This window comes from Aptenodytes patagonicus, chromosome 1, assembly GCF_965638725.1.
Source record: "Aptenodytes patagonicus chromosome 1, bAptPat1.pri.cur, whole genome shotgun sequence".
In the NCBI taxonomy this organism is placed as follows: domain Eukaryota; kingdom Metazoa; phylum Chordata; class Aves; order Sphenisciformes; family Spheniscidae; genus Aptenodytes; species Aptenodytes patagonicus.
The window spans coordinates 215,338,380-215,362,947 of record NC_134949.1 but is presented as its reverse complement, the minus strand read 5'-3'; the positions used below and the strand labels follow the sequence as shown (position 1 = coordinate 215,362,947).

Sequence of the window (24,568 nt, the reverse complement as noted above, 5' to 3'; positions counted from 1 at the left end):
TCACTCCTCCCACACGCCTCCTCCCCGCTCAAGCGATTGGCCTCAGGAGACCGCACCGCCTCTGTTGACTTGTCCCCTTCGATTGGCTGAGAAGCACCCTTCTTATTTTATTGGGTAGTTCACCTGTCACTCAAAGCTGAGTCTATGACGAGCGCCCGTACTCCTTTGGGGTGGGGCTTACCCCCTGCTCCTCCCTTGCCATTGGCAAGCTGGGGTGTCAGTCAGGTGGGACTTGATCGGCGCGAAAGGCGCCGCCGCACGGGTGTCGTGCCTTAAAGGGACATGCACTAGTGCGGCCCCTCCCCCCCCTCCCCCGCGGACATGGCGGCGGCGCGCGGTCATCAGCGCACGGTGAGTCTCGGCAGCCGCCTCTGAGGCGGGTGGCGGCTCGGGGGGAGCCTGCCCGGGCCTCGCTGCGCGGCGCCGCCCCGGGGGTGTGAGGGCTGGTGGAGCCTCCTGAGGCGTGCGGCGCTGCGCCGACGGTCCCTGCGGCCGGGAAGGGGGAGGCGGGCCCGGGGCCTTCGCCCGTGCCTCGCCGCACCGGAGCCGCGGCGAGGGGAAGGGCGGGCAATCCGGCCGCCGGGGGCTTGGGCGGGAGCGGGGCCGCGGGAGCAGTGGCCGGGCAGTGCGGGGCCGGCGGCCTGCCCGCCGCCGGCGTGCCGGGAGCAGCGTGGACGGTGAAAGCTGTCTTGTCTTTTAAATGCGATATATGCGTATTAAAGCCCATTTTTTATAAAAAAAGCGACGGCAAAGGAGAAAGACACTCTGCTATTTAAAGCAGCCCTCTTGCTGTCCCCGTGCCAGTGTCTGCAGAGCGTATTTGTAAGCGAATGGGAATAAAATGTTGTAATTCGGTTTATTTTCAGGAATAATTTGGGGTCACGACTTTGAAAACGCCTGTTGCAAGGCCAGAAGAGGCACGGTTAAACGTTTGACTGTGCAGTCGCAGGTCAGTTAGGCTAGCGCAGCAAGCTGCCGCTTCCCACTGGAGAGCGGGTAACGGCTTTAGCGTCTGCTCCTTTCCGTTTGTGAGATGAAATCCTTACCTTAAACGTCAGTGTAACTGCGGCATGTACCCGCATCCGTGGCGTGTGCGTGAGCACCTGGCTGACTGGGAGGTAATGCGTAGGCGGTTGCACGCGGGGGACTGGAGTTTCCTCGTCCACCTTCCCCTCAAGGTGCGGAGCGTAGAGGAGCGACGGGACCCGTGTCGCTACTCGGGACAGATGAAATGAAGAAGCGGCGGCTTGGCTGGAGCAGGCGCAGCGGGCTGTGCTGAGCTGGGTGGATGGAGGCTGCCTGCCTCCGCCAGATCGTCACCTGAAGCAGAAGTTTCCAGTTGGGCTTCTTGTTTGACATTTTGGCTTGATGTTTGTAGCTCTCTGAAGTCAAGTGGGTTTTTTTGGTTGCTTTTTTTCTTTGTAAGTGGCCATGTCTTATGTAATACTTTGGAGGCGTAGAGATGGCGAAAAGGTTGCAGAATGACGGTGTGTGAGATATGTCTCGTGAGGATTCCTGGTTTGGGGTCTCAGTAGCTGCCTGGTGAGTGCCCAGCTCAGTGTTCTCTGTTGTGTGTCGTCTCCTCCTCTGCAGTGTGGCACCATATGTACACCTGCTCCAGCAAGAGTGGTGACGGGGTGATTTGAGGACTCCTACATCCTTCCTGACTGGCATTTTTTCTAGCGTGCATAGAGAAGGATGTCAGAAGACTAGTTTTCGTCTTAAGTAGATGGATGTGGGCTGTTTAATTAATTTGGTTAGTAAAACAAAACTTTTAGGAAAAAAGCTGCCCACTGAAGGCTTTTTGTATGTGTTGAAAAAAAGGAAAAAAGCAAACTTTACACTTTCTGAACTTTGAAAATAGTTGCTTTTAATGCATCTGGCACACTACAGCAGAAACTTAACCAAAAACTACTGTATTGTGCCAACATTTTTTTTTCCCCCATTTGATGTAATGGCTTGACTAAGTTAACTTTTTAATGTCTGCTTTTAACTACAGATGTTATTTAAATTTACAGCACCCCTGACTCAGTTCTGTATCAGGCAGGCACATGCAGCACTTAGGTTGGCCTCTGGGTGCTAGGGGATGTTCTTCCTTCCCCACTCTCCCAGTAATGCAGTACTGAGGGACGAGAGCAGGCTGCTAATAGATTGTCCCTCCAAAATGGCTATTTTGAAAGTTTCAATAACTGGGTACGTGGATATTTTATGCTCAGTGAAATCAATACCTGGTTATTCTATTTTTTTCCCCAGTTTCTAGATAATTCTCCCCTATTTCAGCTTTTTTTTTTTGTTAACCGAGCGTGAGGTTTACTGGGTGGCATTTAAAGCATTACCAAGCTTCAATTTTTTTTTCCTGGTTTGTGTTTTGTTTTTTTTTTTTTTTTTCCCTATTCTGAGCACCTAAATAAGAACCTGCAATACACCCACTCTAATTTAGTCCCTTTTCCCAGTGCCAAAGTGCTAGTACCAAAGGCACTGACTTGGTGCCTTCGTGCTTTTTTGCTGCAGTTGTTGCCTGAGAGATTTTCTGCATTTTTCTGCCTCTCTGGTTCTACAGTTTGTTTATAAATCATTGCTATTTCTACTGTCCAGGGATCTAGCCAAATTCTGTATGATAATGAGAAAAACATAGGGCTTCTTTTCTTTTTTCTTACTGAAAACGTTTGGTGTACCACTGAGATTAATAGCCTTCTGGAAAGTTTTCCATGGTATGCCGTATTTCTTTACTGCAACAGAGAAGTGACGATGTTATGGTGGGTCGTTTTTACCATCTACACAAGTTGCTTGGTTTGAAAAGTGTACCTCTGCCCCGAGCTGCTGAGTCTTATTTTAAAACTTTCTGTATGATTATGTTCCCCCCCCCCCCTCCGTGTTTAGTCTTTGGGAGCTTCAGGAGGTCACTGCATGCTGCTGGTGTGTTAAGCTGTCGCTGCTCTGTGTTTTTAATGTTCCCTTTTGCTTGCTTGAGTAGGCAGGTGATACGCAGTGGTAGCAGCAATGGATTTTGGAAGGTAATGTCCTCAGATCTGTGAAGGTTAAATGCGTGCAGCTCGCTACCGTTGCGTAATGCTGGTGTGCTTAGCGTCTTGTGGGACTGCTAAGCTTCTTCATTTACTACCATGAGGCTTTAGTGTGGCTTAAGGAAGGAAAGACTGTAGGGAGTGCCCAGAATGAGGGGAGAAGATGTAGTTAGCAAATGCGGCCTAGCTGAGATTCAGAACAAATATACAGAGTTCCCTGATTTTCATATGTATTTTTTTATGTTTCAGGATTTTCCTGAGCATCGCAACATGATGCTCCCCCTGAGAATTTCCAAGAGCAGAAACAGACTTAAATAATTTTTAAGGACTTGAGAGAAATCGAGGCGAAGAGCAGAGAATTGGTGTGGTATTTGAGTCTGAGATTTGTGATGGGAAATTCCTTGGTGCTGTTCCATAAACTTTCTCACATTTTTCACTCAGGTTATTTAGAAGTCGCTGTTTGTGAAACAGACTATAAACCAGTCTTTTGCTTAAACATATGAGGAAAATATACCTGGTAGCAAGTGATTATTTAGACTGAAGCAAAGAACGACTGCCTGTATAATAGATGATATTTCAGCACAGTTTTTTCAGTATTTATCAAACAGATATCTGTACTGACTTACCCTATTCAAATTAGTGCCTGTACCCTGCATCCAGGTGAAATTTAGAAGACATGCAACTAGTCAAAAGCCTATATTTGTTTTGCTTTGTGTAACTTGGTGTTCAAGTGTTTGAGTATGCTAGCTTTTTCTTTCAGTTAGTCTGCTGTTGGCTAGAAAGATGTTACTTATGCCAGTAAAAACAAACAAAAAAACCTCCTGTAGTTTGGGTTTTTTATGTAGTTATTTTTAATTCACAGACAAGATTTTACAGGTGAAACAACGACATCTAAGAAACTTGTGATGCTGGCAGTCCTACTTTGATTTCAAATCAATTCCCCTTTTCTTTTGACTGTTTCATGGGACACCTTTGATTTGAATCAATAGCAGATAGTATATTGATATTTGAATCAATAGTTACTGTCGTTTGGGTTGCTGAGGTTTATGTTGCTGCTGTTACTGTATTGCCTGCTGCATAAAGTACTGTGTTTTGCCCTGTTCATTTTTACTTCATCATTTGGGCTTACTATTCTGTGTTCATCAATTCAACATAACACTGATAGTATTTTTGCAGGAGTGAGGTTTAGGTCTTTGTCGTGGTTTAACTTCAGCTGGCAACTGAGCACCACACAGCCGCTTGCTCACTCTCCCCCTGCCCCGGTGGGATGGGGGAGAGAATCGGAAGAGTAAAAGTGAGAAAACTCATGAGCTGAGATAAGAACAGTTTAATAATTGAAATAGAATAAAATCATAATAATAACAACAATAATAATAATAGAATATACAAAGCAAGTGATGCACAATGCAATTGCTCACCACCCGCCGACCGATGCCCAGCCAGGCCCCGAGCAGCGGCCCCCTCCCGGCCAGCTTTCCCCAGTTTATGTACTGAGCATGACGTCCCATGGTATGGAATGTCCCTTTGGCCAGTTTGGCTGTGCCCCCTCCCAGCTTCTTGTGCACCCCCAGCCTTCTCAGTCGGTAGCGCATGGGGAGCTGAAAAGTCCTTGGCTAGTGTAAGCGCTACTTGGCAACAACTAAAACATGGGTGTGTTATCAACATTATTCTCATCCTAAATCCAAAACCCAGCACTGTACCAGCTACTCGGAAGAAAATTAACTCTATCCCAGCCGAAACCAGGACAGTCTTCATGTTAGCACCTAGCAGGCTTTCATTCCGTTTTAAATTTGCACATTCTAGTTAGACCAGTATGGCTGCTGAGCATAAAACAGTGTATATGCATGCATACAAAAACCTGTTCAAAATATTTTTATTAATATATTCTTAATTAGGGATTAGTGTTTTAATTGGCTTTCTGTGGTAGCAAAAGTTCTTGTGCAAATGCAGTTATTCCAAGAAAAGCAATTATGTTGTGTAGGAAAATGTTATAAACACAAACTGCAAAGCATTCATAAAACTGTGCTTAGAAACACTGATTGATACATTCAGAGTACTTAGGTTTCTAATTTTCTTGTCCACAATGAATCTTATAATTTCCTTTATAAGAGGAAATTAGCTGTGTATAGGCTTTAAATAACTTACAAATTTTCTTAATTTTTTCCCTGTATTATTTTTCTTCCTCATAATGCGTTTTGGGCTGTTGTCTAATTTGCTATGAGATACTTGCATAAATACTTCCTGTATTATAATTTAGGTCACAATATGCTCCAAATAACTGGTATTTGCAAAAGCTTAAAAAAAACCCTGCCAAGATCAGCAATTGCTCAGTTGACATATTAGTGAAGTAAATGCTCTGTGGAAAGCTGTAGGAACATTGCATCTGCCTGCAGCCCACTTCTCTCTTAGGTTACCTTCAAATTCTGTTACTGAAACGTTTAGTGTTGGGTTGAGAGAAATTACTTTTGCACGTTAAAAATAAGCATTCATATTATTTAATTCATACACAAATCAGAAAGCTTAGGCCAGGTAGCCGGTTTTTGAGTCAAAACTGTAAACACAGCATATACTAAGTGCCGTGGCCCTTTTGCTTAGAAGAATCTTGTTAGAAAGCACATGGTTTAATGGTATCCCGACTGCATAGCGTGTTCACAGCTAGGTGGTCCCTTCTGGGCATTGCAACATCCAAAACACAGCAAATGTTTGGAAAGTTGATGTAGACTGCTGGGAAATCCGTGGTCTCTCTGGCCGTGTTTTTGAGAACAGTCTCAAGCAACATGTTGCTGCTCACAGGCAGAGGTACCTTCCTGGCTGTGATCTGCTGCTGCTTTTCTTGTGCTGATACCACTAATCAGGCATAGCATAAAGTCACCTAGGTGTTTCTGCTGGTGAGGTGCAATCTATTCATGGAACGGTAGGAAAGATGAATTGAAGCCAGTGGAAAAGAGGGGTTGGGACTGTGCAGCTGGGAGCGTGAAGAAAGGGTATGTCCTCTGCCCCATCTACAGTCAGTGAGCTATTATGTTAGATGAGTGCATGTAGAACTGTGGTCCTGGGTGTGCTTTATCAGGCTTGGCCACCTTAGTACAGTATCTCATGTGCAGTAAGTATAATCAGTAATTAAGGCGGCAGCTATTTTCCAACTGGCTGGTGTATTACCATCTAACAGTAAGCAAGAGACAGTATAAGTAAGTAGAAAACAAAAGTGGAAATTGGAAACTAGTATGGAAAAGACATTTGCTTTCTGACACTGTTTTTAGTGGAGGGGAGCTGGATGTAAAAATGACACAGCCTAAGGCTGTAAGGAAGGAAATACAGCTTTTGAGGTATTACAGTCTCCTGCAGCAATACTCCTCCACACCATCTAATTGGATTCTACTTTTTTGTTGTGACAGAGAAACAAATGTGCTGAATAACAGCTTTGTTTTGTTTTCAGGGCGATCGACACAAAACTCATAACTCTGCATCAGCCACAGATGGACTTTCTGCAACTTCATTTATAGAATATCCAAAATACAAGCCATTTATTAATTCAGATTTGCTGCGCTCCTCACAGAAACCAGTAATTCCGTATCCTGAAAGCAACAGCAGAGGTAATAGTTCAGCAAAGTTGTTTTCTTAGCTGTTTCCAAATCATGTGGTGAAACATTGTATGTCCACATCTACAAAGGTTGCAGTGTTTTTATTCTTTTATCACTTCCCAGTGATGAGCAGGTCACCTGTTCTGTAGGTCCTTTGCACTTCTCTTTCTGAAGGAAAAAGGTCATCTTACAGCTGACAATTGTAAAAATACTCCCTTTAAGACTGGAGTTGCATGGAGGCTTAAGGGTATGAAAAACTTCGTATTTTTTCCTTATAGGGAAAAAGTGAGAAGATTGAGGATGAATCCTAATATTACTCAAACTAAGTAAAAAAAATCAGCATGATACGCTCAAGTCCCTGTTCCAGTAACATAATTCATGTCGGAATTACTAGAGACTTCTACATTAATGACCTAGTAGATGAAATCTCAATTCTTGAAGTGCTATTTAAAATGCAGTATATGCTCAATGCCATCAGTTTTGAGAGTGCTGTTGACACAAAACTAAAGGAACCTTGTGACAGATAAAAAATTGGATGTGCAGGAAAGAGCTTCCTAATGAGTTACTGATGCAGTCATGTTTTTGTAGATTGCGTTGCATGTTGCATTAGTGACAAACTTTCGACTTCCAAGTTTTCACTTGCAACTTTTTTCAAGCAGGGAATCTGCCAACTCTGAAATAAGTACAGGTGGAGGGAGACAATCTGATAAATTATATCTCTTTTTAAAAATTATGAAATGTCTTTATTTTCAAAAAATGTTTAAGTAAAAAAATGTGAAAATTAAATCCAACAGGCAGATGATCCAATATCTTACTCTTTTTGCATAGCTTTTAAAAATGTAGAAATGTTTTGGAGTGTATATTTTAGTAACGTTAAAGATATGGGAATTAACTTCAGATGGGAAAATAGATTTGATTGTTCTTGAGGGTCCTTACCACACCTCCTACCCTCCAATTTTTTAAAAAAAATCATACTGAAAAATGCTGAAGTTGAGTATAGTAAATTCTGCTTATTTTGGTTTGAAGTTCTTTGTGTTGTATATGTGTGTGTCTTAGTGTACGTAGTTGGTTTTAAAACTCTAATAAGGATGACTGAATGATGCTTGGCATCCTGTTGGGTTTCATCTTTATCTAGTCATTGCTTGAATTGCTTCATTGCTGTGTTTGTTAGTCATTACTGTAAATATACAGAGATTTCAGTTTAGCTCTAAGGATAATAGTAACAAAGGGGTTTATAGTTTCAGCTATGAGCATTTCAACTGAATCCTGATAACAGTAATAGAGAAGAGGGTACAGTTGGTGACTCTGATCTTGCAAACAGGGCCAAGTTACCGATAACTTTCCCCTTAACTGTGACTGCTATCACCCACTTCTTATTTACTTAACAGGTACCTTAAAGCAGGTCATTTTTACTGATGTGATACTCTAATGTGCTATTTCGTGTTTCAAGATTTGATGAGTTTTTACTCTGGAAAACTCATTCTGATAATTGTTTTTCTTTTTTTTTTTTTTTTTTATTTTGTAATTTGATGCTCAAACAAATACGCAGTCCCAACTTTTCTTGTGCTCATGCATTCTGTAATTAAGGTGCATTCTTTTTCTAGAGTGGATTTAAGCACAAAGGAGTGGGCTAATGTGACCTCGCAGATTAGTCTGCTATATGAGCTGTCTGTACAGATGTTCCTGTGTTATACTTTAACAGGACTGTATAGGGGAAAGGGCTTATGGTTGTGGTTCCCTTTGCAGAATTAAACAATACAGCTAAGAGACGTAATACATCAGATTACCAGCAGATGGTCTAATTGCAAGGTGATGCGAGTTGTATTACAACTGCTTTTCTTTTTGTGGTGATGAATATATAAAGGTTTTGTGGAGTAATTGCTAAAGCAGGGAATGGAACAGAAAGAGGGAAGGTTGTTCAGCACAAAGGAGATGCATGTATTGGGGGGGAAAGAGGAGAACACAAGTGCAAAAACAGAAGAATCAAGAAAGAGCTGCCACTTAGAGAAATAAAGACTTTTATAGCCCTTCTGATAGCTAACCTTCATTCTGCTCTGTGACCATTCATAGGAGCGTTGTGTTTGTGTATTTGTTGTGCTAGCATGCACTTGTAGAGGAATAATAATACAGAGAACTGCCGCTGTTTTAACTGTCTAGTTGTGACCTTTCATTTCCTTTTGATAAAGAGTCAGAAGATGCACTGTTTGCACTTAATCTACAGAACATTTACCTGCCTTGTTCTGGGAAATGGATGCATCTTTCCCAAATATTTCAGATGAAGGTGTGTACCAAGGGCATCTATTAATTTGAGACTAGTTTTAGAATCACTTATGGTTTAAAGGGAAGCAGCTCTTAATTCCTGGAAGGAGTCCTGGTTGATGGTAAGGAACACTCTGACTGACTTACATAACATGCTTTTACAAAAACGTTTCAAGTTCAATGTTATCTTCAAGTGAAGACTTTATGCTATCTAACAAAAGGTACTTGTTCAATTACAGCAATATTTTCTGCTCTGAAGAATCTCCAGGAAAAAATTCATCGACTGGAGTTGGAACGGCTTCAGGCGGAGGAGAATGTAAAACACCTCAGCAGAGAAACGGCAGACTATAAAAAAGTACTAAGTGAACAAATGCAACACAAAGAGCATGACAAGACTGAAGTGTCAAAGAAAAATCAAGGTGGTTTGCAAACTTTATATAGATACTACAGAACACTGATGGGGATGAAACTTGAGTTTTATCAATGCATAAAACTATTTTAATTTACTTTGTTCAGCATCTTTTACTTTGCAGTGACACATGGAGTTACGAAGAAACAATTTTAAAAAGTGTACTTTGGTTTAGGGATTTGCATGCATACAGAAGTTCATTAGGCTTAATCAGCGGGTTTCTTTAGATGGTCCTTTTCCTGTTTGTTTTGGAACTGTCCTGAAAACATAAAAAAAAAATCCCCGGAACAAGCAGTGCATGATTCCACTTTTTTGCCTTCTGTTATCTTCAGAACTGGCTTCTCAGCTGGCAGCTGCTGAGTCTCGGTGTAGCCTTTTAGAGAAACAGCTGGACTACATGAGAAAAATGATCCAGCATGCAGAAAATGAGAAGTCGCATCTCTTGGAGAAACAGGTGGGTTCTCAAGATTATCTCAGGGTTAAATTATAAAAATAATGAACTATGTCATGATTTTTCATAGTTACTGTAACTTTAATATCCTTAAGTGTGGATGTCTATTTCAGCTGGCCCTTATATACTTAGGTGTGGATAATTTCCCTACTTAAATTTCCCAGTCTTACCAGGACCCTGGTATCTTCTGCCTTTGTGCATCTGCCTCTAAGGCAGTATCAGGCTCAGATATTAATAAGATTTGTTTGCTTCTGTGTGATTGGCTTACTGCAGTAGCTCATCCTTATCCCTCAGTGTTATAACCATGTGCCACTGGAAAAAAGTTCCCTTTTGTGTTTATGCTCTTCAGATCTTTGGGGATTTTCCTTACGAGTACTACTTTTGCTAAACTGGGGCTGAAATACTGATTTTGTAGAAATAGTAGTACAATTTCTATTTCCCACCATCAGTGACTGTGGGATTTGGCCTATATCTAAAATGAGCTTGACTTCTGTTTTATAGGCGTATGGATCACCTAGAGCTCTCTGTTCATTGTTCTCTGTGGCTGTCCTATTTCAGTCTATTAAATATTTACTGAAGGAAAAAAAATTAAGAAAGCTATCTCTAATAGCTGAGTAATGAGGGGTTTTTACCACGTTGGGTTTGGAGGGAGGAGTGACTCTGCAGAATTCTCTCTCATCTGAATCTGAGTGTGAGGTTCCCAACATTGATGGACCAGTGGCGCGGTTGCTTCCTAATTGTATCACCATCTAAAGTTGCACGGAGGAAGTAGTAGTTCCTTTGAACTGTTTATGGGCCTCCTTTGTGCTGCAGGCACAAGGCCTACTACAGATGGTCTTGTTTTATTGTGCTTATAATTGTTTTGCTTTTCACTTCTCCCTTCAAGGGTTCGTTGGAGAGAGATCGGCTTCTTGATCAATCACATGTTCAGTCTAAATTGGAAAAGCTGGATATGCTGGAAAAAGAGTACAGCAGACTTACTACAATGCAGTCCGTAGCAGAGGTCTGTCATTTATACTGGATAATATATCAGATTTATCTTGCTTATTGTAATCAGCACTTTATAGCTGTATGTCAATAATAGAGCTGAGCAAAACTGTGCTGTAGAGAAAGACAACAACTAAACATCTTTTTAAAGCTGAAGTGTTGTAAAAACTTGCAGTTATTGCTGGAAGTCTACGTGGCCAGGTAGGCTTTCAGTCACTACACTTCATTTAGCCTTAACGGTGTCTGTTGGTGTGCCTTTTTTGTGATTAGCTGGTGCATAGGTATGCAGGATTGCGGGCGTTCTTAAGCTCCCAGCTTCTGAGTTGCCTTGCGTGCTACTGAGTGCTAGCAGTTCTATTCTCTTATGACCCAGATTTGACTTGACTTGTGTGGGTTTGATGTGTTCGTTTTTTCTTTTAGCCACTTGCCTTCCTCCTTAAGAAACACAATTATTAGTTATTTTGTGTGCAGAATTCTGGAGCCTGGCATTGCTAGACCTTTAGCGCTGGCTGGCTGTCAGTGGGTTTGAACCAGTCTGCCTCTTCAGGATTCCTTTTGATTTGGTAGCTTTTAAAAGTTCAGCATGACCGTGTTTGGTCGTATTCTTTCTGTGTACCATCTGTGGTGCTGGCTTGTGAAGTCCGGTCCACATCCCACCTCTTTCTGCTGCTGTAGAGAGACTGCAAGACTCCCAAGCATGGGAACTACAGAGGGCTTAACCAGGGAGAGGCTTCCATCTGCAAATTTCTCCCCCGTCCCCCTCAAAAGGAGCAGATAGTACATGATTAGATCATGGTATTGAGGACAGCTCTGGGCTCTGTCAAAATTGTAGGCTTGCCACCCTGCACACCAGCCCTTACCAGGTGCTGAAGTAGATGGTGTTTTTCCAGGAGTACATAAAGCAGTATTTGATAGTAAATCTTTAGCTAGTTGGTCTGCTGCAGGACCTTTAGATGCTACAACTATTCTTGGAAGTCCCTGACCCAAGGCAGCTGTAACAAGCGGTTTAAGATCTTGACATCTCATTGTGGTGAGCTGCAGTTGTGGACTACAAGTGCCTGCGTTGTTTACCTGGGCCAAACGCTTGCAAAGAGAGATGAGTGTCTCCTCGGCCTTGTTCACTGAAAGTAGCAGTAGTTTCCTCCAGGGTCAGAGTTTAAATAACTCGTTCAGCAACTGGAATTCCTTTCTGAAGGGCTTTTACCAAGTCTTTGACTGGTAGCAGCTGGAGTTTGGTGGGGCTGGGTGGTTTGTCTTTTTGTGCCTGGCTAGTGAAAATAATTTCAGCCTAACAGGTATTCTTTTTTTTCTGGATCAACCTAGATGTCTCCGATTCTTTGATACCTTTAGGAAGTAGTAGCTGTCACAATTAAATCTGTTTCAGTGGAATTGGGTGTTAAATTCACACAATTTTGAATCGATTCTAGGAACTGAGAGGGGTCTGGATTTAGCGGTGACTAAAAGTCATTTTTCTTGTGATCATTATGCTGTCATGAGCTGCTTTCTGATCGACAGGTCTGTCTGCCTCTGTGCTTGCGGGCTGTTTCTGTGTGAGCATCCATGTGCTAAGTGTTACCTTATAGTCCTGAAAGGGTGACTGCACGCTTTGCTCAAAACAGTTGCATCTGTTGCCTCTTTGAACTCTGCTTTAGTTGTGGCAAGACCACGGGAGCATTTATAAGTTTAATTTGAAGTAAGAAATAGATAAGAAAGACTATTTCCATACATGGTGTGCTGAAATGGATGGAAATTCCAGGAGGAAGCAGTCAATGACCTGCTATGCCACCTGGACACTCACAAGTCTATGGGGCCGGATGGGATCCACCCGAGAGTGCTGAGGGAGCTGGCGGAGGTGCTCGCCAAGCCGCTCTCCATCATTTATCAGCAGTCCTGGTTAACGGGGGAGGTCCCGGAAGACTGGAGGCTTGCCAATGTGACGCCCATCCACAAGAAGGGCCGGAAGGAGGATCCGGGGAACTACAGGCCTGTCAGCCTGACCTCGGTGCCGGGGAAGATTATGGAGCGGCTCATCTTGAGGGCGCTCACAAGGCATGAGCGGGACAACCAGGGGATCCGGCCTAGCCAGCACGGGTTCATGAGAGGCAGGTCCTGCTTGACCAACCTGATCTCCTTCTATGACCAGGTGACCCGCCTAGTGGATGAGGGAAAGGCTGTGGATGTGGTCTACCTGGACTTCAGCAAGGCCTTTGACACTGTCTCCCACAGCCTTCTCCTAGAGAAGCTGGCGGCTCACGGCTTAGACAGGTGTACTCTGCGCTGGGTCAAAAACTGGCTGGATGGCCGGGCCCAGAGAGTTGTGGTGAATGGAGTTACCTCCAGTTGGCGGCCGGTCACGAGCGGTGTTCCCCAGGGCTCAGTACTGGGGCCGGTCTTGTTTAATATCTTTATTGATGATCTGGATGAGGGGATTGAGTGCACCCTCAGTAAGTTTGCAGACGACACCAAGTTGGGTGGGAGTGTTGATCTGCTCGAGGGTAGGAAGGCTCTGCAGAGGGACCTGGACAGGCTGGATCGATGGGCCGAGGACAACTGTATGAGGTTCAACAAGGCCAAGTGCCGGGTCCTGCACTTCGGCCACAACAACCCCATGCAGCGCTACAGGCTTGGGGAAGAGTGGCTGGAAAGCTGCCCAGCAGAGAAGGACCTGGGGGTGTTGGTCGACAGCCGGCTGAACATGAGCCGGCAGTGTGCCCAGGCGGCCAAGAAGGCCAATGGCATCCTGGCCTGTATCAGAACTAGTGTGGCCAGTAGGAGTAGGGAAGTGATCGTGCCCCTGTACTCGGCCTTGGTGAGGCCGCACCTCGAATACTGTGTTCAGTTTTGGGCCCCTCACTACAAGAAGGACGTTGAGGTGCTGGAGCGTGTCCAGAGAAGGGCAACGAGGCTGGTGAGGGGTCTGGAGAACAAGTCTTATGAGGAGCGGCTGAGGGAACTGGGACTGTTCAGCCTGGAGAAAAGGAGGCTGAGGGGAGACCTCATCGCTCTCTACAACTACCTGAAAGGAGGTTGTAGCGAGGTGGGTGTTGGTCTTTTCTCCGAAGTAACAAGCGATAGGACGAGAGGAAATGGCCTCAAGTTGCAGCAGGGGAGGTTTAGATTGGATGTAAGGAAAAATTTCTTTACTGAAAGAGTGTTGAAACATTGGAACAGGCTGCCCAGGGAAGTGGTGGAGTCCCCATCCCTGGAGGTTTTTAAAAGACGTGTAGATGAGGCGCTTAGGGACATGGTTTAGTGGGCATGGTGGTGTTGGGTTGACGGTTGGACTCGATGATCTTAGAGGTCTTTTCCAACCTCAATGATTCTATGATTCTATGATTCTATGAAAGTGGTGAGATGACTACTCATGAGCGAGCAATGATTCAGCTGCCTCTGATTTCACTCTGCCAGGGCACAAGTTGTGTGTGGGTCTTACTGAGGCATTTAATCTCTGCAGAGCCACTACCTGGTCCTATAAGTATTACCTTCAAGCAGTTTGCCAATGTTAATATTGGTTGTAAAAAGGAAATGCTGAGACTCTCATTCATGTGAAGTACTCGTAATTGGAGTACTTGCCTCAAAAGCATTTTCTGGTGTATGTTTATTGCAAGTGTAGTCCCGTAGTGCAGTCTGATGCAGATAGCTGACTGTGAGAGGGTCTGAACATGTCTATGTCTGAGGATGGAGTTAGGGGATGGGGTTGTACCCTAAAAGTGCAGTTTGGTCTCTGGTTTTGCGTGTGGCTAGATGGCCAGAATTTGAACGTATGTGTAGATGAGTGGTGGGTTGACCCTGGCTGAATGCCAGGCACCCACCAAAGCTGCTCTATCACTCCCCTCCTCAACTGGACAGGGGAGAGAAAACATAACAAAAGGCTCATGGGTCGAAATAAGGACAAGGAGAGATCACTTACCAATTGCTGTCACGGGCAAAACAGACTCAACGTGGGGAAAAACTAATTTAATTTATTACCAACCAAATCAGAGTAGGATAATAAGAAATAAAACCAAATCTTAAAACACCTTCTCCCCATCCCTCCCTTCTTCCCGGGCTTAACTTCACTCCCGATTTTCTCTACCTCCTCCCCCTAAGTGGCGCAGGGGGATGGGGAATGGGGGTTGCAGTCAGTTCATCACATGTTGTCTCTGCCACTTCTTCCTCCTCAGGGGGAGGACTCCTCACACTCTTCCCCTGCTCCAGCGTGGGGTCCTTTCCACGAGCTGCAGTTCTTCACGAACTGCTCCAGCATGGGTCCCCCGTGGGGTCACAAGTCCTGCCAGCAAACCTGCTCCAGCGTGGGCTCCTCTCTCCATGGGTCCACAGGTCCTGCCAGGAGCCTGCTCCAGCGCAGGCTTCCTAAGGGGTCACAGCCTCCTTCGGGCACATCTACCTGCTCTGGCACGGGGTCCTCCACTGGCTGCAGGTGGATATCTGCTCCACCGTGGACCTCCATGGGCTGCAGGGGGACAGCCTGCCTCACCATGGTCTTCTCCAGGGGCTGCAGGGGAATCTCTGCTCTGGTGCCTGGAGCACCTCCTCCCCCTCCTTCTTCACTGACCTTGGTGTCTGCAGGATTGTTTCTCTCACATATTCTCACTCCTCTCTCCCGGCTGCTGTTTTTTCCCCTTCTTAAATATGTTATCCCAGAAGCGCTACCACCGTCGCTGATGGGCTCTGCCTTGGCCAGTGGCAGGTCTGTCTTGGAGCCGGCTGGCATTGGCTCTGTCGGACATAGGGGAAGCTTCTAGTACCTTCTCACAGAAGCCACCCCTGCAGCCTCCCTGCTAGCAAAACCTTGCCATGCAAACTCAACACAAGATGACACGTTTTGAAGAACTGTAGTTGGTAGTAATTGATCTTTTCTTAATGCTAACAATGAGACTTAATAAAACCCCACCATTCTGTGAACAACAGAGGTAATGAATCCTCACATCCTGTTGTGGCTATACGCTACCTACACCTCTAGTTTTTCCTCTGTCCTCCAACTGCCACATGGTGAGAAGCAACACCTGCCCTGTTCCAGCTGGGTATATGCTGACTGCTCAGCTGTCAAGCAGGTGCTAATTTGCTAACTGGAGACATTTCCTCTCTGGTGGAACTAATTGGGATGTTTATACCAGCAGCCAATTTTTATGGAATTTAGGTGTTCTGTATCTTTGAGGTCTCATACCTTCCTGTCTTTGGTTAAAGTTGTTTGAGGGATGGGATGCCATCCAGAGGGACCTGGACAAGCTCGAGAAGTGGGCCCATGTGAACCTCATGAGGTTTAACAAGGCCAAATACAAGGTCCTGCACCTGGGTTGGGGCAACCCCTGGTATCAATACAAGCTGGGGGATGAAGGGATTGAGAGCAGCCCTGCCGAGAAGGACTTGGGGGTACTGGTGGATGAAAAGCTGGACATGAGCCAGCAGTGTGCGCTCACAGCCCAGAAGGCCAATCGTATCCTGGGCTGCATCCAAAGAAGCGTGGCCAGCAGGTCGAGGGAGGGGATTCTGCCCCTCTCCTCTGCTCTGGTGAGACCCCACCTGCAGTACTGCGTCCAGCTCTGGAGCCCTCAGCACAGGAAAGACATGGACCTGTTGGAGTGGGTCCAGAGGAGGGCCACAAAAACGATCAGGGCGATGGAACACCTCTCCTATGAAGAAAGGCTGAGAGAGTTGGGGTTGTTCAGCCTAGAGAAGAGAAGGCTTCAGGGAGACCTTATTGCAGCCTATCAGTACTTCAAGGGGGCTTATAAGAAAGATGGGGACAGACTTTTTAGTAGGGCCTGTAGTGATAGGACAAAGGGTAATGGTTTTAAACTAAAAGAGGGTAGATTTAGACTAGATACAAGGAAGAAATTTTTTCTGCTGAGGGTGGCGAAACACTGGCAGAGGTTGCCCAGAGAGGTGGTGGATGCCCCATCCCTGGGAACATTCCAGGTCAGGTTGGACGGGGCTCTGAGCAACCTGATCTAGTTGAAGATGTCCCTGCCCACAGCAGGGGGGTTGGACTAGATGACCTTTAGAGGTCCCTTCCAACCCAAACTATTCTATGATTCTGTGATTCTGTGAGTGAGGTGATTGCATGAGACTTAATTACCCTTAGAAAACAGGCAAAAATAGACATTGAAATTCTTTGTCGTGGCTACTGGTGACTGAGCAGAGTGTTTTAGGCAGCCCCGTGCTGACCTGCAGCGCTCTTTCTGTGCTGTGCTATCTTATGTGATGGGCAGCATGGCTGGGTAGCACATGTGTTTGCTGTTAGCTGGCCCTTTGGCCTTTTCCTCTCAGTGATGGACCAGTAATCTGTGTAATACTTTCTTCTGTAAGCAAGAAAAAAAATTTCTTTGAGAATATAACTTGGCTAGATAATTTCTAATGGGGTCTATCACTGATGACACAGTAAGATATACTCTTGCTGTGCAGTTTGAACTGCACACAGCAGCTAAACAGCTGGCTGAGTGAATACTCATTCATTTCAGGATAAAAACATTGGCCCAGCTTCATGTCAGTCTTCTGAAGCAAATCTTCAGTTTGAACTGTATTTTCATATTAAAAATTCTGTCATACTTAACAGGTTAAACAAAGATCTTCGTGAGACTGACTACATGGAAATCAAGAATTGTGCCTCATACTGTAAAGGGCAGAAGATGATTTTAAGTTACCTGGAATATATCTGATTTGAATGAGAGAAAAAAAAAATAGTCAAAAGGGTTCTTTTATTCAACAGAAAAAGTTGGTTCCTTTGTATAGTGCCTTAGTCCTCAATGTTTACCTAGGGTTTTGCCTTTTAACACCTTTGTATAACAGCTGGTTACATTAATCTTGCAGTTAATGCTTAAGTAAAGCAGAGCTGAAATATTTACTACCTCAGTGTAGTGGGTTTATAAACAAACAGAAGTGTACAAATGTAGCTGTTACTTTGAACTGCATGCTTTTCTGCCTTAAGTTTGATTAGTGGCCCTGTCAATAAGCAGTCTTTGGGGGAAGAGAAGGGAAGTTGTTTTGTGTCCTGGAGCTCTGGATTGTTTTTTCACTCTGCTGTACAAAATCAGAAAGTTATTTGATAACTTCCACATTGGGAGTTTAAGTATCCTGCTTAAACAAGGTTTTCATCTTGTTGGAGGGTTTACAAAGAAATGTGTGCCTTTCTCCTTAACTCTTTTCTTTGAAAAGGGCTTTCAAAAGAGTTCTTACATGTTTTTACCATAAAAAGATGAAATCACTTCAGTTTTGCTTAAAGATACCTCAGAGGTATCATATAAACTTTCCTCCCTCTTCTTTATTAGGAAGGTGCCTAGATGTTCGAAAATTCCTCTCTTCTAATAGTTTGTTACAGATATTAGCAAAAATACCGTTAGCGGTCTAAATAAAGCAAGTCTTCTCTCAGCTTATAATGATACATGATACACCTTTGTTAGCCCTTTTGTAGTACAAAATCTTTCAGGATAATGTACACAAAACAACCTACTTTCTAGTTTGTTGGGGTTTTTTACAACCAAAGAGAAAGACAGCCTTGTGTATTGCTCTCCCTGTAGGCTGCGACTTAAACTCAGATAGCAATTGCAGAAGTAAAAATAGAAAAATCAATTAAGTTTTAAGCATAAGCACTTGACTACTGTATTTATGCCTATACAGACAAAACATCAGCAATCATTCTAATGCTCAAGTCTTCACTTAGCTTTAAGTCGTAAGTTGAACTCATATACTTTTGCTCAAGCTCTTAGTATTGTAGGCTTCAGGAAAAAAAGAATTGTTTCATTAGTAATGCTATTATTTTTATTCAACTTTGACTAGAAAAAAATGAAAGAGCTGGAACAGAAGCTTCAGGAGGAAGAACATGCGAGGAAGCTTGTTCAGGAAAAAGCAGCTGAGGTAACCAACAGGAAATTTCTTTTGTACTGGTATGCACTGTAATTAGCTCTTCCTTTCCATCAACTTGTCAACTAAACTTGCTGAAAGTGCCTCCCATATACAGAATAATGAAACCCTTGTTTTAGTCTCCCCACCCCCCATCTGAGGCGCCAAATGTTCTGAAGTTCTCAGAGCTTTTTGGAAACTTTTTTCTAAAAGCACCTGTGCACCGAAGCTTGATTTCTTCAATAAAAGAAGCTAGTTGGAAAAGAGGAGTAGAAGTTCAGACTAATTCATAGTTGAGGATGTATGAGGATCTCTGCTTTAAATAGATGAAGGTCAACGAGTGTGCTCCCTTGTTCATAATTGTAACTAGAAATATTGTAGAAGGAGGCAAAAAAAGAGGCAACATGCTATCGGTTATGAGCCCACGAGGACACTGGTCTTCTCCTAACCTTGAAGTGTTGTGTTCATTAAGTATTCATTGTATGCTGAAGAAGTATGTAGATAATGTGTTAGGCTCTAGCATTAACCTTTGGGCGGGGCGAAAAGGTGTCTCAATCATCAATAATTGTTCTGTGAATGCTTCTAGTTGAGATTGGTTAGGAGATGATTTCTAAAGCCACGCCGTAGCTTCCTGTTGGAAGGAACAGTGAAACGTATGGAGCTCACTGTTGACAGTGAGAATCCTGACCTTAACTCTTCCAATAGATGGTTTGGAGGGGTTTTTTTACTGTCAAATTTAATAGAAGGAATAGTTGTTAACTATATGCCACAGGATCAATTGAGCAAGATTAGGTGGCTCGACTTCCCCAACATTTTGTCAAGTGTAAAGCACAGCTGATGTTTTGGCACTTGCGTGCATGGGAGTAATGCAGTAAGACTAATTCTCTAACTTACTGGGATTAGTGATGAGTAGTGCTACCAGAGGAAGTATTCTTATTTAATGTTTAAATTGACCTTGGACTGCAGAAGCATCTTAAAAACTTGCAGTACTTGCTTTCAGAGAGCCTGTTTTTAAAAAAATTCGTGTTTTGCAGTTCTCAGCTTACTCTGTCTCTGATCATCTATTAATATAATTCCAGTAACGCCCCTTGTTCCCTCAATTAAAGCTTCAGACAGGCCTGGAAACCAACAGACTACTGATTCAAGCAGCATCACCATTGCTTTCTCCAAAAGCAAGAAAACCCAGGAAAAAAACTAAGCAGCCAGAGAAGGTAACATGGGGGGAAGAGAAGGGCAATTACTGAGGAGTTAAATAAGGGTGTGTGCATGCAGTCAGGAAGGTAGGCTGCCTCTTTTATTACAAAGCAAAGGGAAAATGGGTTTGCTGTAGTGTCATCTTTGATAAACATTTCTCTCTTCTTTCCTTCCAGAAATGCTCTCGTACAAGCCATCTCGCTATGCAGCCCCATTACAGACTGTGTCTGGGTGATGTACCCTTTGTAGCTGGGAAGGTGAGCTGCTTAATTCCAAAGCTTAATGCTCAGTAGCTGCAGCTCCTTAAGTGGCTTTGGCTTGGTGCGCTCCTGACACCCAGTGGTCAGATCATTTCATTTTCTTTGACTCTTTTCTTCCAGTTTGTCTTCAAAAGGCTTGTTGAGTATCGATAACTTGCTGAAGTGGCATTTCCAAAAAATGGATCCTCTCTATGCTGCTAGTCAAGCTCTTCTTGTTAGTGCATATTCATTCAAACAAAAAATAGATTCTTGGCAGCAAATAAAAAATGTTACTGTTTTTAAATGTTCTCTATTAGTATCAAGTAGGTTGTTGACAATGCCATTTAAAAGAAGTCTCTCTTACTTTTCTGTCCAGTCTACCAGTCCCAGTCATTCAGTTGGCGCCAACGTGCAACATGTCCTACACCTGATGAAACAACACACGAAAGCTTTGTGTAACAGTCGTGTGGTAAATGATACTCCACTAGCAAAACCCGTCAGTACTGATCATCCTGCCAGCAAAAGCAGAAAGTCATCTCTGCCAAAGGAGTCGTCTTCATCCCAGGAAGAGCTCTCAGAAGTGCTGCTGACTTTACAAGATGAATTTGGGCAGATGAGTTTGTGAGTTTGGCATATTCTCCATTGCAGGTTATGAACATAGATGCTTTATATTTTTGCCTTTTGCTTTAAAGTTGGAAGGTTTTTCCTGAGAAAGGAGTTAGTTTTGGGAAGTCTCTGGCATGTAATCTCTCTGTTCTACTGGCTGCAGAGGCTGTCATTTATTTTTGCGGTTAAAAATAAATTCTGATAAACAATCTGGACTGCATACCTGTTTTTATATGCAGCAGTATCAAATTTGTGAGGGGTCGGGGAGAAGTCTGGTAACAGCCCCTGATGCAATGGACAAATACTCCATTAAAGGACAGCTTTACTAGTCATTTTGCTTGTCCTGGTTAACAGAACACGAATTGTTATCCTACTGCAGTAGATACAGATAGGCAAAATAGTACCTGAACGAGTGCTGAGATCATGCCCTCAAGGGGTTATTTGGTCATTTTGAATGTGTGAAGCTACTTATGTTATTGAGACTTGATGTTGCAGCAGCCTTGCCACCAGGATGTGCTACCGTAATAATGCTGCTAACCAGCAAACTGTTCTTACTGGTTCGTTATGGCATGTTTAATATGTCTGGCTGCTGATGCTGTGGTTTCCTAGAAGTGTTACTTCTGAACTGGGTGTACAAGCACTAGAAGCCAAGGGAGTCTGATGCAAGCTTTGTTCTATCTGAATTCCATGCCAGTGATCACCAGCAGCTGTCAAAGCTTGCCCAGGAAGCCCCAACCATTGCAGTGAGGGAAGATCTGGAGAGGGAACTTGAGGCACTGGTGGGAAAGATGGAAGCAAAGGCAGACCAGATCAGCAAAGTCCGGAGACATCGGTTGCAGGTCAGTTACTTTTTACTATGTTCATGTTTCTGTAGAGTTGCTATCTTAAGTGGGGTTTTTTTGAGTTCTATCCTAATTTAGCGGTAACTGAATAAAGCAGAAATAACTACTGTAGAGCAGTAGTGCCTAGCTTTAGCTTTGACGTCCCAAAGTTACTCTGCATACCTCCACCTTTCTATCCCAGTATTTCTGCAGGAGTATCCTTTCTGTCTTACCGTGTCACCCTTGTGCCCACTCTTCATCCTGTCCTGGGCAGAGCTTTCACATCTGTTCTTGCATTGCATTTTACACTCCTTTCATCCCCAAAACAGGGAAAAGATCGTCCACTGTGCGATAGCAAATCCCACAGCTGTTGAATTCTGTAAACACAGCATAAGCTGGTTGGGCAATACACAAGATGAGAAACAGTGTATAGGGCTGAAAGGTGTGAGCCTACTTCTGGGCCCCCGGCAGTCGGTCTGGGAGATGTTTCTGGTCGGATATCTGATGTGTCAGGAGATACCTGTGTTCTGATCAGTCACACTCACTCCTGGCATGCGTCAAAGAGCTGTGCTGAACCAAAGCAACCGCTTTGCGTGAGGTGCCTAGTGACAACCAGCTGCACAGATAGCAGGGGAAAGCCCTTGTGAAATGCTGTTCTTCACAATGAACTTAGAGTAACCTAAACTGTATTTAGAGAGATACCTAGATTCCCAGGGGCTTTCACTGTTGAGCTGAATCTTTTAACAGTTCTCCTTTGCTTGGAGTAAATGACCTATTTATGTTTTGATTTGCATTTTATAAAACCTGAAATACCTGTTTCAGTTTAAAACAACTTTCAAAATGTTTTGAATAGTGTAGCCTGTTCATTCAAAGCTATAAACCCTGTCGATTCCCTATTTTCTCTAATCTTCATTCATTTTAGTGAAATTCTTCCAAAGAGCTTAACCCCTTGTGTTTAATCTGGTTCAGTTTGTATGAACCACGATTCACCCTCATCTGATGTAACTTAGGCACAAAATATGTACTGGGAGCACTGCTGCTGACGTCCAAAATGTTTTCAAACAGCAGCATTACTCACCTTTGATCTCTTACGATCTTCAGAGGAACTGTTGCAGAGAAATGGATGTGTAGCAGTTCCCAGTAGTAATGATTCTGCATATACTGAGGCTTCTGACTAGCTATTGGCAAAAGTTTCAGCAGTCAGTGTTTAGGGAAATTGCTGCATGCTATAAAGGAGGAGGAGGGAGCACCACTACCTGAAGTGAGGGGAACCGTGGAAGCCAGCCATTTTGCAGTTTGAGAATATGAATGTGTCTGCACCTTAGACTCTGTCCAGTTCCCCGTTGAAGCTTATGGCAGCTCAGTCCTTGTTGCAGAGTACTGAGTCTTTAGTGCTGTGTGTGGATACCAGTTCTTCACCTCAGCAGAGTTTGGTGTTCTTTTTAAAGCTACATCTCTGATGGTGACTAGCTATTAAAATCACCAGTATGTGTGTAGAAAAATGTTTTCTGTTTGTTTTTTGTTTTTTAATCACTGGATGGTAACAGTGACAAATCAACTTTCTGTCATATATAACTTTTTCTATTACGTTCATGATGGAGACATTCCCCCAAAATCAATTTGTCAGTGTTTAAAGAGATAACCTAGTCGTTCAGACTATAAGCTGAACACAGTTCTAAAGATGCTAAAATAGCGATGCTGTGTAAGGAAAACAAAATATTTATTATTCAGGGGGACTTGGGAGCATCCATTTGCTTAGCTGGGTGAGATGAGTGGTGGGGTATTTCAGCCGTCTGGAAGAATTGTGCAACATAAGCAGTGACCTTGTTTAAGTTTAATGTTTTTCTTCGGGTTTCTCTTTCAGCTAGAGAGACTTAAGAGAGAATGCAAGTCCAAAAAGACTTCTGCTAAACAAATAAAAGACAGCAGGTTCCCTGTTAGTGAGGTTAAAGTAACAACTACAGTAACCACAAAAGGGAAGAATGCTGGTCCCATCAAAGTGAAACCTGGAGAGAAGAGTCGGAAGAATCTTCAGTTGTTGAGAGACATGCAGACCATACAGACTTCACTACAGAAAGATGATATCAGCTGGGACTACTGACTGTTCTGCAGGAGATGTTCTTGACTCCATCCCGGTCAAACTTCCTCACGTTCTGGAATTAAAGCAGCTGCCTTTCTTGCTATGTGAAAGAGACTACTGTATGCTAAGTGCACTTTTGAAATATGGGCTCTTAATTCTCCATCCCTGGGTTTGATTGTATATATTATGGTCTAGTTTAACACACATTCCATTTTTGAGGTACCCAGACACCGAATCTGAACATAGGTCTCCAGCAGTTCCTTTCGTGTTATGGTTCCAGCAGTCCCTCCATTTTCTTTCAGCACACCAAGCACTGCACATACGTGTGGGTTGGTGCGTGTGGAATGCCAGTGCGATTTCATCCTACTGTTGAACTGCGCATTGGGAGGCTTCTCAAGATGCATCCTGTTGAAAATGATGCTGGGTCCCGAGTCTTACGGGCTTTTGTCAGTTCTGTTCTGTGTGCAGCTGCAATTACTCAAACTCCGAGAGTGTCTAAGGGGGAGGACAGGTAAACCTGTCAAAGGTGTTCTACGGAGCGCTCCTCAAAAAGCTTTCCTTGTTCTTGTTCTGCTACACCACATTAGTCAGCATTAATGGCAGTGGATGTTTGAGAACTCAGAAAAGGAGCAAAATAACTTTTTGGAATGATTTTGCGTAATGATTGACTGAATTCTTTTCAAGTCTGAAGAGTGAATTTTTTCTACAGAAGTCCTACTTAAGGAAAAAGCTATAGGATAGGGGATACCATCCTGTCTCCTTGTCCACAGCTTTGGGTGGTAAAGGAGTGAGATGAGATAAACCACAAGTGTTTTAAACTGCAAGTGCCTCAATCATGCCATTTGGTCCTGGCATCTTGCTTTTAACTTGAAATATGTGCTTTGATGAGCTGTCTACTTTGGTAGTGGTGCAATTCATTTTGCACTCTTGACTTGCACAGCTGAGTAAATGTTATTTATTATGTTAATAATGTAAAGAATTTCCTATTACTGGAATGTATAGAAGACCCAGATTATCTGTTTATACAGTTGAAAAATAATAAAGCCAGCTGTTGAATGAATTGTGGGAAACCTGCCCTT

At 43.6% G+C, this 24,568-nt stretch overlaps 1 protein-coding gene across 1 annotated transcript; it reads left to right on the top strand.

Annotated features, from left to right (window-relative positions):
* The first annotated feature begins 276 nt into the window (after positions 1–276).
* CEP57 (centrosomal protein 57) lies at positions 277–24,549 on the top strand. The gene is made up of 11 exons (XM_076328261.1): positions 277–351; positions 6,460–6,616; positions 9,103–9,282; positions 9,605–9,726; positions 10,610–10,726; positions 18,487–18,564; positions 19,656–19,760; positions 19,920–20,000; positions 20,359–20,603; positions 21,283–21,427; positions 23,274–24,549. The coding sequence occupies exons 1-11, from the start codon at positions 322–324 to the stop codon at positions 23,508–23,510; spliced, it is 1,497 nt and encodes a 498-aa protein (XP_076184376.1). The 5' UTR covers positions 277–321; the 3' UTR covers positions 23,511–24,549.
* Positions 24,550–24,568: the final 19 nt, after the last annotated feature.